Below are 16,237 nucleotides of genomic sequence, written 5' to 3' on the forward strand. Positions count from 1 at the left end.
CAAAACTACCCCCAATAATGAAATAACCTAATACGCGTTTTATTTATTTCGTCATCTCAAAAAAACCTGACGTTGTTCCAGATATTGAATTAGACCATTGGAGAGCCACTTAGGAGAGCTTCAAAATGATGTACTACTCAACCACCCTGAAGCGGTCGGTACGATATAAAACTACCCCCAATAACCAAATAACCAAATATGGGTTTTATTTATTTCGGAATCTCAAAAAAACCTGACGTTGTCCCAGATATTGAATTAGACCATTGAAGAGCCACTTAATAGAGCTTCAGAACGATGTATTACTCAACCACCTTGAAGCGGTCGGGAAGATATAAAACTATCCCCAATAATGAAATAACCAAATATGCGTTTTATTTATTTCGGAATTTCAAAAAAACCTGACGTTGTCCCAGATATCGAATTAGACCATTGAAGAGCCACTTAGGAGAGCTTCAAAATGATGTACTACTCAACTATCTTGAAGCGGTCGGGAAGGTGTAAAACTACCCCAAATAATGAAATAACCTAATACGCATTTTATTTATTTCGGAATCTCAAAAAAACCTGACGTTGTCCCAGATATTGAATTAGACCATTGAAGAGCAACTTAAGAGAGCTTCAAAATAATGTATTACTCAACAACCTTAAAACGGTCGGAAAGATATCCCTTTTGTAAATTATCTTGTTAATAGCCTTTAGACTCGCCATTTTGTATTAGTTGTTTGCGCTTTATTGCAACTACGTATATCAGAAGAAAAAAATTGCCGTTTTTTTACCACTAAGTAGTATATTATACAACAAGTGCGGTAAACAGCATATGACTCACGAGTTTATTTGACACGAGCGGAGCGCAGAGGAGCTAATGTTTAATAAACGAGTGATTTAAAAAGTTTACCGAACGTGTTGCATACTATATTTTTCTACGACCGAATACGTTCACTGACGTGACCGTCAGAATTGGCAAACGTAAAAATTCAAAGCGTGAGAAATACCTCAGAAAACATCCGATTGCTCCCAAACCCACGCGGTAAATTACCGGAAATGTACGAAGTGGCTCGGATCCGTGGGAAACGAAACTGACGTGATAAAGTGACGCTTTTCGCACGCTAGAAGGATATGTAATTAGAAATTTTACAGACGGTAATAAAAAAAAGTTGTTATGATATTTTTTGTCAACATTGGTATCATGTTGTGGTATTTTTCAGTTAAGATTAAACGGTTCTAATAAGTGATGAGGAAAAGGAAGATATCAGGAAGAAGAATGGAAGGATGAAAAGAGTATGTGAAGGAAGGATAAAGAATCTTATGACTATAGAGTTACCTTTTGTTTTTGCTTTCTTTTTTGTTCGTATGTACTCTTGTATTTCACTGTAAACTAATTGTAACCTTATATTGTCCTGCAATAGTGTGATGGTAGAACGCCGCCTGTTGAACGGGCTGTGTTTAAATAAATATAAACAAAGGGTGTATGCCGATGAATGGTAATAATTAGATGTGGCTATAACTACGTTTATTTCACATTTTTACATTGTATATATATTTCCCGCCAATTTGAATGGAATAATTGTTTTGAATCGGAAACGGAACGGAAAGGAACGCTAAAACCCATTTATTCTGCTTTTTAAAGTATAAAATTATTTAAAAATGCGTATAACAACCTCTTCTTCAAAACAAAACTAATCTCATTTGTTTTTAGCAAAATGAATAATATGACAAATTCTATCTTATTACACTGTGACTCAAGTTAATTTTACATTCCTTCAAAGCCATTTTTCTTCGTGTGCGCCAACATGTACGTACGAGGTAGGCACCCACGAAAGCCTCGAACCGGCCCTGCTACTGCATGTCCTTTCAGTGGTGAAATGTCCTTGCACAATTTGCATTTAAGATGGGTTGAAGAAAGTGGTTCTTTATAACATTTTTTTTTGTGGATCAATCTGTCACATGAAGTACATAGAAATAATTTTTGAATCGCAGTTTGAAATCCACACATCAGACAATATAATTTTACATCTTCGGACGTTAGCAGCAAGAGTTGTTTTAGCTGAATCCTGTACATTTCCGAGTCAAAAGCATTATTGAAACTTATAAGTAATAATTTATTTTCAGAGTTAGTTATGGTATCAATAAAATATAATACGAACACTCCACAATTGTAGCTGTCTTTTTGTTTTGGAATGTTTTTTATTTCCTGAACTCTCCATGTATCAATATTCAAATCAATTCCCATCATGCGTTTGTTGCGGAACCGGAAGAAATTGGATATTATTTCCTCAATATAAGAAACTGAGATTTTTGAGATCGGTGCTGAGTTCAGAATATACCCAGTTTTTATTTCCATATCTATTGCTAAGAGGTACCAGTGATTATTCTGATGAACAGGAATAATCTGAGAGAGGTTTCAACAGGTTAGACTTCCATGTAAGATCTTCGTAGGCCTTGAAAAAAATTATTTGAGAAGAAATTGTATCTATATAAGTTATATTCGAATTTCCTTTTAATAACGGAAATGCCGCACAGTCAATACAGTTGTCAGTTAGCCATTTTCTTGTTACGCTTCCTGGTTCTTCTAGGTAAGTGTCATAAATTGATTGCAGACTTAGAAACGATTTACTAGACAATTTAACTGTGTGTCCTCTTAAATTGTAAAGTGCTAGGAAAAAATCGTTTTGTACTGAATTTTGTAAATAATAACTGGGACTAAAAAGAAGTCTATTATGTAGATAAAAATCTCTGCGGGGCATGGTTTGTGAAAATGGCTCCACGTTAAGCTCACTATCTGATGAGTCTGAGATAGTAACAATTTCAACATTCATTTTTGGGATCCCTGTTAAGACTAAATTGACTTGTAGTCTGAGTGGGGTCCAAATCTGCTTTTGTGCTCACATACTGAGAAGTTTGCGTTGTTTTCAAATTAGTAGTTTGCTTTTGCAATGCATAGTCTAAGTTTTTTTAACATAAAATAATTTGATTTTTCTTTTTTTGGTAGCCAGATTTCATTTTCAAGAGGTTGAGAATTGATTTGATTTCGGTAGTAATTTTTTCCCACATTTTGGCGACAAACCGACCAACTTTTTAGTGCAGTTCTGATTCGAGAACCTCTTTCTTGACGATTTTAAACCAACATTCCGCAGTGGAATTCGAAAATCGGTTTGTCTGAATATCAGAAATTTTACAAATTACTTTGTCGAGGAGACTTGTCCATAGAGGGGCGTATGGCATACAGTAACTTAAAATATATACCGCAAACTCCTTCGAATATAACGGATTTATTTGGAGACTATTATCATCATCAATCTCTTGATTATTGGCAATATTTTCAGAAACATCGTTAAAAATTTTAGAAAACATTAAATAAAATGGTGACTCTGTGAATCTTCCTCTTTCATGACATTTCTCCTCGTGCCTAAAGTTCCACTCCAAGTTACAGTGCTCGATGTCATCATCTAATTGTTCTTTAGGGGGGTTTTTCATAATTTTTAAAGATTCCCTAACAAGGCTACTATTTTTTGGACTTAAAAGAACCGCAACAAAAGCACCAAAGTTTGATTTTAAATCGGTCAGATTTTCTGATAACATTAATGTAGCTAATGTAGCTATTATTACTCGACGACTGGTTTTCGTAACTTTCATTTTAGAAAGACGATTACTAATTTTTTTGATGAAATGCGCGCAACAATTTCTGATTATGATAAGTCCAGATATATCGCATGATTGATTGCTTAAATATTGGTATATGATTTTTAAATATCGATAAAGCGTAAACTTATTGTATCCAAAACAGATTCCTGATATTATTGCCATGCTGCCATCGGTAACAATGCAAGAGAATTGAGGCCAAGGTTTCCTGTTTTTAACAGTAACGAAATATTTGTGTTTCATAAAAAAACGAGCAATTGTACAGTGATCATGTTCAGATGTAACTAGTTCTGTGATTGGAATTATGCGATGCTCGATATTTATAACCAATGCGTATTAATACACAGTTGGCTTAGATTTAAATGGTCTAACTACAGATCCAGTTGCATCAAAATATCCGACGCAATTTTTCATAGAAGCCAATAGTTCCACTTGTTGCTTACTAAACAAATAACATTCGGTTTCCCCAGAAGGGCTTTGAATGTAGTTTCGTAAAGAACCGTCTTCAGCTCCCCTCAAAACCAAATCTAACTAAGAATTTGCACTTAAGTCTAAATCAGATTTTGCTTCAGAACGAGCCTTTTGATAAACGGCTAAGGACTTTACAATGTGCATATTACCATCTTCCAATGCTACGAATTCGATTTGGTAGAGACTTAAGAAGTCTATCTCTTACTAAACGTCTTTCTTCTCCTTTTAAACTATAAGCAACTTGATTGTCACTATGATGATTTTGCTCCAGTTTATCGAAATGCATTAATATCCTTGTGACATAAGTGGCATTGCCAAAATAGTCAAATCTGAACTTTTTGCAACTTTTATGCTTGCATACAGCATATTCAATGAAAAGGGGGCCATTCCCTTTTTTGCGATCATGGACACCTTTAAAAGCAAGAACACAATATACTCCCATGTCGATTAAAGTTCTTTGCGTTAAAAGGCTATGAATTTTTTTTAAATCATCATAAGTAATTTTAATATCGATGTTGATATCATAGGGAAAAGCGCTCACGTTCTTTTTTGTTCTTGCAGATTTGCTATTTTTGCTCTTGTTGAGGGTGGGGTCAAGACTTTTCCTCAAAGAAAATTAAACTGAATTATCTGTAACACGTGGGGTGTCTTCATTTAATCCAACTTTGTTTTCCTCTTGAGACTCTTCTTTTAAATTTTCATGGTCATTCAATATATTTTCACTTTTAGCTTTAGTATTCGGCAGTTGAATGAATGGTATGTTAATTTCCGAATTACTTTGAGTCGTCTTGATTTTTTTTTTAAATATTCTTATAACACGATTTGCATATAACGCTTTTATGACGTCGCCAGTGCATATAAACACGGTTTCGATTATTTAGACTGTCTTTAATGTTTAAAACCTTATATATTCTGCTATAGGCATTAGATCTATAACTCTGCTCAAAATCATTAGAAGATTGATTGATTGATTTTTTTCTATCAAATCGATGATCTTTTAATTTTTAATAACGTTCAATTTTTTCTTAGTCATTTTTGCTTGTAGTCAATACAAATTTTAAAAACCAATAATTAATAATTTGCTCACTCTCACAAATCAAGATCTATTTCCACTAAACACAGTGTTCGGTAGCGTCACAGAAAAGAACCAACAGATTTGATATTGTAAAAAATGCGTGGCTTATCGAAAAGGCAACACTAAATCAAAACAGCAATAAAGCTGTCGCGCTTAGTGATTTAAGTTTCCGCATCGTATCTAGTGATGTGAGCCGACGATGCCGCCTTGACGCAGCTATCAAAGTAGAGATTTGGTTTTTGATTCGTAATTTACCCACAAAGACGCATCTATCGATAATGGGTGCTCGCGATATTCAGAAGATTTTCTTAATTTTACTTGTATTTTTCGTTAATTTAAAGTTTTGAGGGACAACATATGCGCACAAATTTGAGCTCCTCGGATTAATGTCAATTGCACATTACAAAATATTTCCATTATAGGGAGCGTTAATATTCGACAGGAGACAAAATTCTGTACTTGATGCCGTTTAGAGAAACAGGGTGTCCAATTTAAAGAAAAAACTATTTGAATCGTTTCCGGATGAGGAGCAATAATTATTATGCTGGTTGTACAAGTAATTCAAAAATAAAAAGAGACAGGCCCATACGCCTTTTGAAAATTAACTTAAAATGAACCATGCCAATAAAACATGAAAAAATATTCAGGATGTGCTTAATATTTTAAAAATGACAACCATTTGAAAACGAATTTTAGGGCATCTCATAATTGGGGTTAGCTTTATATCTTCCCGACGGTTTCAAGGTGGTTGAGTAGCACATCACTCTCCTAAATGGCTCTTTAATGATCTAATTCAATATCTGGGACAACGTCAGGTTTTTTTGAGATTCCGAAATAAATAAAACGCGTATTAGGTTTTTTCATTATTGGGGGTAGTTTTATATCTTCCCGACTGCTTCAAGGTGGTTGATTAATACATCATTTTGAAGCTCTCGTAAGTCGCTCTTCAATGGTCTACTTCGATATCTGGGACAACGTCAGGTTTTTTTGACATTCCGAAATAAATAAAACGCATATTTGGTTTTTTCATTATTTGGGGTAGTTTTGTACCTTCCCGACCGCTTCAAGGTGGTTGTGTAGTACATCATTTTGAAGCTTTTCTAAGTGGCTCTTCAAGGGTCTAATTCAATATCAGGTTTTTTTGAGATTCCGAAATAAATAAAACGAATATTTGGTTATTTCGTTATTGGGGGTAGTTTTACACCTTCCCGACCGCTTCAAGGTGGTTCAGTAATACATCGTTCTGAAGCTCTATTAAGTGGCTCTTTAATGGTCTAATTCAATATCTGGGACAACGTCAGGTTTTTTTGAGATTCCGAAATAAATAAAACGCATATTTGGTTATTTCATTATTGGGGGTAGTTTTACACCTTCCCGATCGATTCAAGGTGGTTGTATAGTACATCATTTTAAAGTTCTCCTAAGTGGCTATTCAATGGTCTAATTCGATATCTGGGACAAAGTCAGGTTTTTTTGAGATCCCGAAATAAATAAAACGCGTATTAAGTTATTTCTATTGGGGGTAGATTTATACCTTCCCGACCGCTTCAAGGTGGTTGTCTAGTACATCATTTTGAAGCTCTCCTAAGTGACTCTTCAATAGTCTAATTCAATATCTGACACACCGTCAGATTTTTTTGAGATTGCGAAATAAATATACCTACTTATTTGGGGTGGTGCGAGCGGAAAGGGGTTATTTCCTGTATAGCAACATTGGACATGGTTTTTGGGAGTTCCCTTACAATATTTCCTTGCTTAATTTCCCGGAAATTCCACGGGAATACGTTTTTTAAATTAAGGTAAATAACGAACTGGTCCACTGTAATATTCGCAAATCCGAATCCAAATCCAAATCTAACTTCAGCCACAACCCCATTTGATTCTAAAAGATCCGTGGAGTCGCAACACATTAACGACAGGTGTCGCTGTCGTCTGTTGCGGTCGCTTTCGCTGTCACCCTCTTCGGAATCATATCTTAAGGGATTTATTGACATAAATTCACAATTTCACCAACAGATGCCGAAACAAGAACCTTTCGTTTACTTAATAATAATTCATTTTTAATAGCTAAGAAACAGGTATTATAAATCTTTATTAAGAATAAATCTGTTGCCTTCCGATTGTTTGCCGCTGTATCTATAGCGACATTTTCCGTAAACGCCTGAAAATTTAAAGTTAAAGTAGTAGATAACGAATCGTCGCAAAAGCAAATTGAAACCTTTGAAATCGTTGGGGCCCCTCAACGACTTGGGCAAAGGATTGAATTTCGAGTGGGTGTGAAGCTCAGCCGAAGAGGCACATTCCATTTGTTTCGGCTTGATTACGTTCATGTATTTGCCTCGTTTTCTGGCCTCGCGTCTTTCGAGTTCGCTCACTTTTTTCGAATCCAGGAATTTCAAATTGGGTAAGTGGTGAAGTACGAAATACCTAACAGAATGACATATATTTACTGTTAACAACGCAATCAACTACATATACAAGTTGTTGTCAAATTTAAGATCAATAGTTTGTGCTATTGAAAACATTTTGATACAAAAGTTGTTGTGATGAAAATAGTTGCTATTATACGGTGTATCTCATAAATATTTTCAGTACCTAATTTCTTTTAGGTTCCGTAAGGTTTCCCTATATTTAATCCCGGTAGTCTGTTAGATAATTTAATTTATTTTAAAAAACAAGGCGCTAATAATAATAATCATCTATATAGTAAACTAAAGCGCATGAATTGTCTTCTTGAATTTGATTTATCACTTACAGGGTGTCCAAAAATTACCAATTAATTACATCATTTTCGCATGCAGTATATTCAATAACAAACAACTTTTCCAAAATAAACTCTTCTGTACATACAAGAGAATCCCGCAGTATAATCATTACATCAAAACTAACCAAATGTCCTGAAAGAATGAATCTTTATTTACCTGTATCTTTGGTAATCTTCATCATCATTTTCTTCACCGGATAGTTGATGCGGACAAGCCTTATTGCCCAAGAGGCTCAGATAGACCATGTTGGGCATGTTCGTTTTAATTTGCTGTAGTAACGATTCCAAATCGCAAATCTACGAGAAATCGTATATTTAGGAAATGTTAAGGATCGCATATACGCACAGTACGTTTCAAGTGGCAGCGACTAAGTAACACTTTTTTCGGTATTTGATGTGATTTAAAAGTTCGTTTTTGAGCAATGACCTCGCTCCATTCGACAACCAATATGGCCAGACATATCTGTTTAGAAAGGAAATGTGGAGGTATGTGCTGGAGGTCATTCCCGTCTCTACGAAAATATTCAAGTCACTTGAGGCGCACTGATACCTACATGGATTAATATGAATAGGTATTAGCGATAGCAGTCGATGACGTAGATGTCTATCGAATTTCTAGAGTATCTATTCCCTATTACAAATTTGAAAAATGAAAGGTAGTTTGTGATATAAACTTTGGGCCAAAAGTCAACCATTAGAAACGAAAATAGAACTATAAAATATTACGGAGGTATTACTATTATAAAGACACACTTTGGTTGGCTTTTGACGCAACGTTTTCACTTTTATTATGTATAATGCTGTCATTTATTCCAGCGACTCTCTAGAATACTTGCGTTGTTTTTGTTGAGCGACAGCGTATGCAAGTGCGGCAGTTGCGGCACTTGAATGGTGTCGCCTAGCTGGTTGTTGTCTAAAATCAGTTCACGTAGGTACGGAAACAAGTCGATACCGCGCAGCGTGATCAGCTCGTTGTAGCTGAGGTCGAGACTGTGTACTTTTGGCCCGTACAATTTGCAGAGGGCGTCAGGGATTTTCCGGCAGCTTTGACCGCAGTAGCACAGCTGAAACGTGTGTTTAATTATAGTGCCACGAATCCAAAGTCATAATATCCCAATTTTTAGCAAAACAGTTTCTGCGTTTGGTTTTCAAGATACAAGGTGTCAATATTTCTTTTCCTAAATCGGGTTTTATGTCGAATGTTCGATTCCTTATGCCGATATTGTTAATTGAGGAAAATTCACCAATTAACGGCATTTTTAAGGAAATTTCATGTTTACGCAGCAACGTTAACAACAAATTCATATGGGTTCACGAACTTTATTTTGGGAACACATGGTGATATAAAATGAAACCATATTGGCAAAAAGAAATCTTACATCAATAACTATACAAAAGAGCATTTTATAAAAATAGTTTTTCCTTTTACAGGCATAATTCAAAATAAATTAATCGTTTCAGTTATGGTGAAACATCAGGAGTCCAGAAAATTTGTAAAAACTTGTAAATTGTATTACAGTAGCCTGTGCAAGCTTCTTTGAAAAAAAGAAAGAAATTTCTTGCTGAGAAAGTGAATAGTAAAACTGCACTTTCTAAAAATGAGGAAATTATTATTCTCAATATGACCGGAGTTGCAAGAATATGATTAGTCTTGATATCTAATATCAAGATTAAGACCGAAATTTGACAAATCAAGCACCTCTCTAACTTTGTGAAATTGTAAAATTTCTGTCTGTTGCTCATAACGAAAGGGCACTAATTTTCTAAGTAGAAATTAGGGTCACTATTTGGGATTAGACGTCCAATTTAAATAAATCAACCCGAAATTTAATTTTTGTTACTAGTTGAAGAATTCATTCTATAGAAATGGACCTTTCATGCTCTCCTTTGTATCTTACTTTGCTTTTTCAGAAAAAAACATTGATTTTGTGTATTTGAGAATGATCATGATAAGTAGTTATGGTTATTATAGATTACATTTTGCTGGTTTTTTCGACTTACTGCTTGGCGCGTTTTCTTTTTGATCCTGTCCAGAATGATATCGCACACGAGCTCCGATTTTCTTTTTACCGTTCTACCTTCTGTGGTACATTTAGTCTCGAGAATCATGGTATAATTAAAGTGTTCCAGTCGCGCAACGCTGTTTTTATTAGACTCTTTGCACACCATTTTTACACCGAGGAACTGGCGTATCGACGCGATTTGCATGGCAAAAAATGGCTATCGTTTTGTCGAAGCTAATACGATTAGCGCCATCGCGAACACAGATCGTGGCAATCTGTGACGTCACAGGGAAAGCCTAGAAATTCAAGGACTCTTGCCACAACGTTGAAGATCGACATAAGATACGAGGGCTACCTTTTATATTTCGGGATTTGTAATAAAAAACTATAAGCTACCAACAAATATGACTTTTGCATTCTATAAAAGTAAAAAAAAAATCGTTGCCCACGTAATTTATTCTTAATGTATGGGAATGAAAAGAAGTCTTAGGTGCTAAATCTGGACTATATGATGGATGGCTCATTAAATCAACGTTTTTAACGGTCAAAAAGTCCTTTGTTTGCACTGATCGGTGAGAGCTAGCATTGACGTCGTGGAGAGTGATTTGTCTTCGGCAGTTGGTTTTTCTAATTTCTTCATACCATTCAGAATTGATTATTTTACATCAACTGTCACGATATCATAGACGTGTTTCGAAGCACCACGATCCTATTTTTTAGCATTTCCTTCTACCAATCAACACGAGCTTTCTTTTGAGCTGATGTCAAATTGTGTCGATTCCAACGCGAACAAATTTTTTTTAGCGGCCAAATCTTCATGCAAAATTGTATGTATGCTGGTCCCACTAATGCTCAAAGATACCTCAATTTCATAGTAAGTCCCATGATCATCCTGCAATAGTATATTATGCAACACGTGCGGTAAACGGCACTTGACTCACGAGTTTATTTGAGTTTTTAATAAACGAGTGAGTTGAAAAGTTTACTGAACGTGATGCATACTATACTTTTTCTACGGCCGTTAGTTTTTGGGTACATTTTTGTAAAACACGAATACATTCACTGACATGACTGTCAGAATTAACAAACGTCAAAATTAATACCTAATTACGCATCCATCTAGCGTGCGGGAAGCATCACGTGGTAAAGTGACGCTTCCCGCACGCTAGATCGGTGGGTAATTAGGTATTTTACAGACGGGAGTAGAAAAAATCAATTTCCGCACTGCATCAATGTTTTCTTGGACAACCACCGATTGTGGACGACCTTCACGAAATTCTTCCTTAAGAAAACTACCGAAAACCCGAGATAAACAGTAGTCCTAGATCGTGCTTTAACTCCAAAAGTAGATTAAGTTCATCGATGTAATATTGTTGAGATAGTCCACGTCTAAAATGATTAAACCAAAAAAGTATTATACGAAAATGCTCCCGAATAAGTTCCTTTTTTGACCGTCACAATTATTTTAATTTATCTCAAAAAATATAAACACTATTTCGCCAAAACCTAACTGAGTAAACCTACCCTCAAAATGTCAAAAACGTTAGTCGCCAGATGGCAGGACTAGTTTAAGAAAATCCCGAAATATAAAAAGCAGCCTCGGTATTTTTTTATTCGGTTCATTTTTCGAACAGAAAATTAGCAGGTATTCATTTTGTTACCGGTTATTACAACGCGTGTGCTGCTGCGTGGGAGTACGAAAGACTGTTTCCATAAAGACGACAACCACATCGCAGAGTATTTTCACATACACAGAAATCTAGCGGGTCGTTTAGTCGCTCTCAGAGGAATTTCCCTTAATTATGATTATGAGGAAGCGCTAAACAGAATTGAGGAAAATGCTCAAACAGTATTAAGACTCTTGGCGGATGTTACCAATATTTCTAAAATAAGTGTAAATTTACCGATACGATGAGTATTAGTCTCTTTGCATCCAAATTTGTATTTAAATTATTATAAAAAAAAATTTTGCGACGTAGGTAAATAAATTTTTAGTTTGGTGGAATGATCCAAATGCAAAGGATGTGTTCTTATTATTATCTAAAAGTATAGAATTTAAGACCTGGAGACTTTCCAAATCGTTAAGAATTTCATCAAGATATTTTGGACAAAATTTTATGATTTTTCCACACACATTTTACCACTCCCAAAGTGCACTTTTGGAGTAATGAGAGGGTTATTCGAAAAACCAACTTTCAACATAGCTTTTCTATTAATGTTTGGGCAGTTATCATAGATGGTAAAAATAAATGAAACGCTCATGCTTACTTAACTTGCCTTACAAATGATCTAGCCGAATTGTTAGAGACTATTCCAATACGTTTTCACTTGGAGGTGTTCTTTCAGCATAATGGAGAACTGGCTCGCTTTGTAAAAAAGTTGCAAACATAGGTCGAGGTGACCCAGTAAATTGGGCAACTCGGTGACAGGACCTAAACTCTTAAACTTAAACTAAACTTAAATTATTATCTGTTATATTTATGCCACCGCAATAGATAGTACAGAGTTACTAAGACGTATTAATTTTGTTGGCAATCAAATTGGGAGCAATCTTTTTGGGACTCTTCGTGGATTTCAAAACAACAGAATAAGATGGCGAACTTAATGGAAAGTAGTGATTTTTCATTGTTAGCAATTCAATATGGAATCTGTTTTGGAAATATTAATTTCATTTCTTGTGGCTTGTTGTCTGTTTGTATAGAAAACTAGTGCTTATTTTGGACCTAGAATATGCTGTTATAGTACAGCCTACTATTTCGGGACACCCAGTATTTATAATAAAAATAATAATCTCTAGTTTTGGATGATTTATCGTCTGATGTACTTTGCAAAATATTGTCATGGGTTATAGCATACATTCTATGAAGGCTACTACTATATTTATTTTTCTTACAATATCGCCCTTTCTACGTGGAAAAACTTGTTATTGAGATATAAATTTTATAACATTCTTTATGTTGCATAATAGCTGTAGATTATTTATTAAATGCTTTGAGTTTTATAATGGCTTTTATATGGTTTTACGTGGTCGCCGTAGCGTAATAGCTAATGGGAGAAGTCGACGGTTCAAGCTCGACCGCCGGCATATCAATCTAAAAAAAATGGTGGATCATCCCTCGAAAGGCAATGGCAAATCATCGAGAATATTCGGACTAGTAAAGTCTCGCTAAAGCAAGATATTTAGGTAATAAGTATATAAAGAAGAATTTTTTTTACGAAGTAAGCTATAAAACCTTAATACTAAAAGTTTTATAAAACAAAGATGAAGTAATTTGGTTAGTTGGCTGCCTTACAAAACTTGTGACACCAGTGGATACTATAAGACTATAAAAACCGTTATAAAACCAAAGGTTCCGCCACCTCATAATAAAACCTTAAGCGGCTAACAATGTTAGTTGGGTGTCGATTATTTTTTTAGCGCTTTCGGGCCTCTCTTCAACTAACTGCCGATCGCGATAAAGTTCCACTCGGCTAGCGAATTGATTATAAACGGAGTTTAAAATGTGAAAACTTTTTAAAATAACAAGTGCCAATATTTTCACAACTGTTCCGAAGCCAAAAATTTTAGGAAATATTCCCTCCGATAGACTACGCTTGTTTCATGTGATCTACCTACTTAAATATAAATCAAACATCAAATACAAAACTTTTATTACTTTTCACTAATGTGCAACGCACTACTAGTCCACTATATACTCTACTAATAATTTATATCATATAACGACTCTATTAGCCTGTCTCTTTCAACTAACTGACGAGCGTGGCACTGCGCTTTTATAAAAATCAGCAACTGCTCGCGTTAGGGGTGGAACATTCGAGTCTTCTTCCCGCGAAGTGTCTTTTTTGATTTGGTCCCGATCCCTACTTCGAGTGCAATGGCCGCGCGCAGCCCATTCGGCTCGCTCGTCACAATATACATGGCTGATGAGGCGAAACTTCGCAAGTTGGTTGTGGTCCTTTCTCGTGCAATGTGTTCATCATCGTTATCAACAAAATAGACGCAGACACTGAAGAAGAGAGAACCTATAACGGAGTCCAACAGTTTGATGTTGTAGCCCAGAAACTTGGCTCCTTTTTAACACTCGGCGGGACCAGTAAATTATTGGAGAAAGGCGATTTTCAGCTAATTCTCCCACGATGTTACGAAACACGCTTACTATCCCCAATTTGAAGCTGTAGATTTTTAATTTGCTTGCAATATTTTTTTGCCAGTTTTTCAATTTCGTTTTAATTGTTATATTTTATTATTAATATGTAAAATACTAAATAAATTTGAGGTAATAAAATAAAATTTTAAATGATTTCGTATGGGAAAAATATACAGAATGTTCGGTTTGCAAAAGTCATTTTTGACATATGTAAATTGATACACATGTCAAAAAGGGTAAGATTTCCGGTATATCTGGATGTTGATCTAGCGGGTCGCGTATCGTTAGATTCGCTTTCAGAATCGATTAAGTGATTAGATTATTCTTCTGTTTTAAGCAATGTGTGCATTCTTTTAATGTGTTCGAGAAGTCTAACACTATGTCGCATCGCTCGCCATCAGACCATCCCACCCCCCAACGACTGGGTTCATATTTTATTATTTTTATTATTTTTATTATTTTATTTTATGATCTCCGACATCAGAAGTGGGATCAAGACTTTTCGGTAACATTCGGGCACTGAAAGTGACTAGAATGACCGCGATTAGTAGATTGTGGAGTTATGGACTATAGAAAGAAGACCAGCAAAAATTGGCATGTAGTTCTTAGCAGTCCTTGCAAATTCAGTAGATTTATTGGAGTTTCGAGGAATTTTTGCTGTTTTGTTGCTATGCTATGTGGTAGGGTGACTAGGCTCTATTTCATGTCATACTGGATCGAAGCGCTAATCTTTCTCGTTGCCATATACAGGGTACAGCAAAAAGGTAAGCAGGATTTCAAATAGTGGTTGTTCGGTTTGTAAAACCGGCAACACTGTATGCAACAGTATGCAATTTTCAGTTATCGACATGGCTTGGAGCGGAGTGCATCGTGCTTTCGTTGCCGAGGAGTTTATTAGAAATGGGGAATCTGTAATAGCGACGCAGCGCGCCTTTCGTAATCAGTTTGATGTTGGCCGGCATGGCTCGGTTCCGGATGGAAGAACAATTCCTCGGTGGGTTTTACACTTCAGGGAAACAGGTTCTGCGCTTAACCGAAAATCTACTGGCCGACCAAGGACAGTAAGAACACCGGAAAATGTGAATGCAGTAAGAGTTTCCGTACAACAGTCGCCAAGGCGTTCAGCTCGTAAGCATGCAGCTGCTTTGGAAATTACCAATAGAAGTGTTCAAAGAATTTTACACAACTCACTCCAAATGCATCCGTACAAAATAATGGTGGTGCAGGAATTAAGCCCAAGAGATTTTGAAACCCGTACAAATTTATGCAAAATATTCCCAGAGGCGCTGTATTCATGTCTAGCGATGAAGCTCACTTTCACCTCCCGGGTACCGTAAATAAGCAAAATTTGGTCAGCAAATAGTCCACAGGAACTTCATGAGCGACCTCTTCACAGTCCAAAAGTCACCGTCTGGTGTGCAATCTCGGAGTTCGGCGTGTGGGGTTCTTACTTTTTCGAAGAAGATGGAATAACGGTAACCGTCAACGGAGATCGATATTTTGATATGCTTAACAATTTCCTGCGTTCAAAAGTGAACGAGTTGAACAACGATCAAAGAGTCGTTCACTAAATCTTCTTCAAGAAATGTTCCTAAACAAAGTGGTGTCTTTACGGGGTGATCTTGGCTGGCCGCCACGTTCGCCTGATTTGTCGCCTTGCGACTTTTTTCTTTGGGGTTACCTGAAAGCGAGAGTTTTCACACATCGTCCGCGGACTTTGGAAGAATTAAGGGGAGCCATATGACAAGAAATTGCCTCAATTCCCCAACAAATGATCCATCGGGTAATGATGCGCTTCCGCGAGAACCTACAAGAGTGCATCGACAATAATGGCCGTCATTTAAAAGACATCATTTTTAAAAAATAACGTTCCTAAAAGTTTGCTTTATGTAGTTTGGTTTTTATTAACGTCCCAAATAGTACCTATTGTTTTGTCGCACCCTGCAGTACTGATATTTTCTATAAATGGCCTTGGAAATTTTATGCAGGTATGAGTGGTGGGTATAAGGCAGTTAGATATTAAAATGTGGCAAGTTATTCCATCTTTCGTTGAACTGGAATGTAAAGCCAAGAACAGAAAGAGTTCCTGCTCCTTTAAAGCTTAAGTGTGGTCCTGGTCCTTTCATTATTTAGCACG

At 36.0% G+C, this 16,237-nt stretch overlaps 1 protein-coding gene across 2 annotated transcripts in view; it reads right to left on the reverse strand.

The window, feature by feature from the left end:
• Positions 1-7,186: 7,186 nt before the first annotated feature.
• LOC132702250 (leucine-rich melanocyte differentiation-associated protein-like) overlaps positions 7,187-16,237 on the reverse strand; it is a 30,128-nt gene continuing 21,077 nt past the window's right edge. Inside the window, exons 1-5 of one of the 2 annotated variants that reach the window (XM_060670782.1) lie at positions 9,951-10,133; positions 8,786-9,013; positions 8,107-8,246; positions 7,404-7,612; positions 7,187-7,346 (exon numbers count right to left, since the gene is read on the reverse strand). In XM_060670782.1, coding sequence (XP_060526765.1) covers positions 7,267-7,346; positions 7,404-7,612; positions 8,107-8,246; positions 8,786-9,013; positions 9,951-10,118 — 825 coding nt within the window. In that variant the 5' untranslated portion in view covers positions 10,119-10,133 and the 3' untranslated portion in view covers positions 7,187-7,266. Of the gene's footprint in view, positions 7,347-7,403; positions 7,613-8,106; positions 8,247-8,785; positions 9,014-9,950; positions 10,134-16,237 lie in introns of those variants that run through there. The other variant, XM_060670783.1, reaches the window with a different exon arrangement.

The sequence above is a fragment of the Cylas formicarius genome, unplaced genomic scaffold (assembly GCF_029955315.1).
Source record: "Cylas formicarius isolate icCylForm1 unplaced genomic scaffold, icCylForm1.1 PGA_scaffold_5__7_contigs__length_24384050, whole genome shotgun sequence".
NCBI lineage: Eukaryota > Metazoa > Arthropoda > Insecta > Coleoptera > Brentidae > Cylas > Cylas formicarius.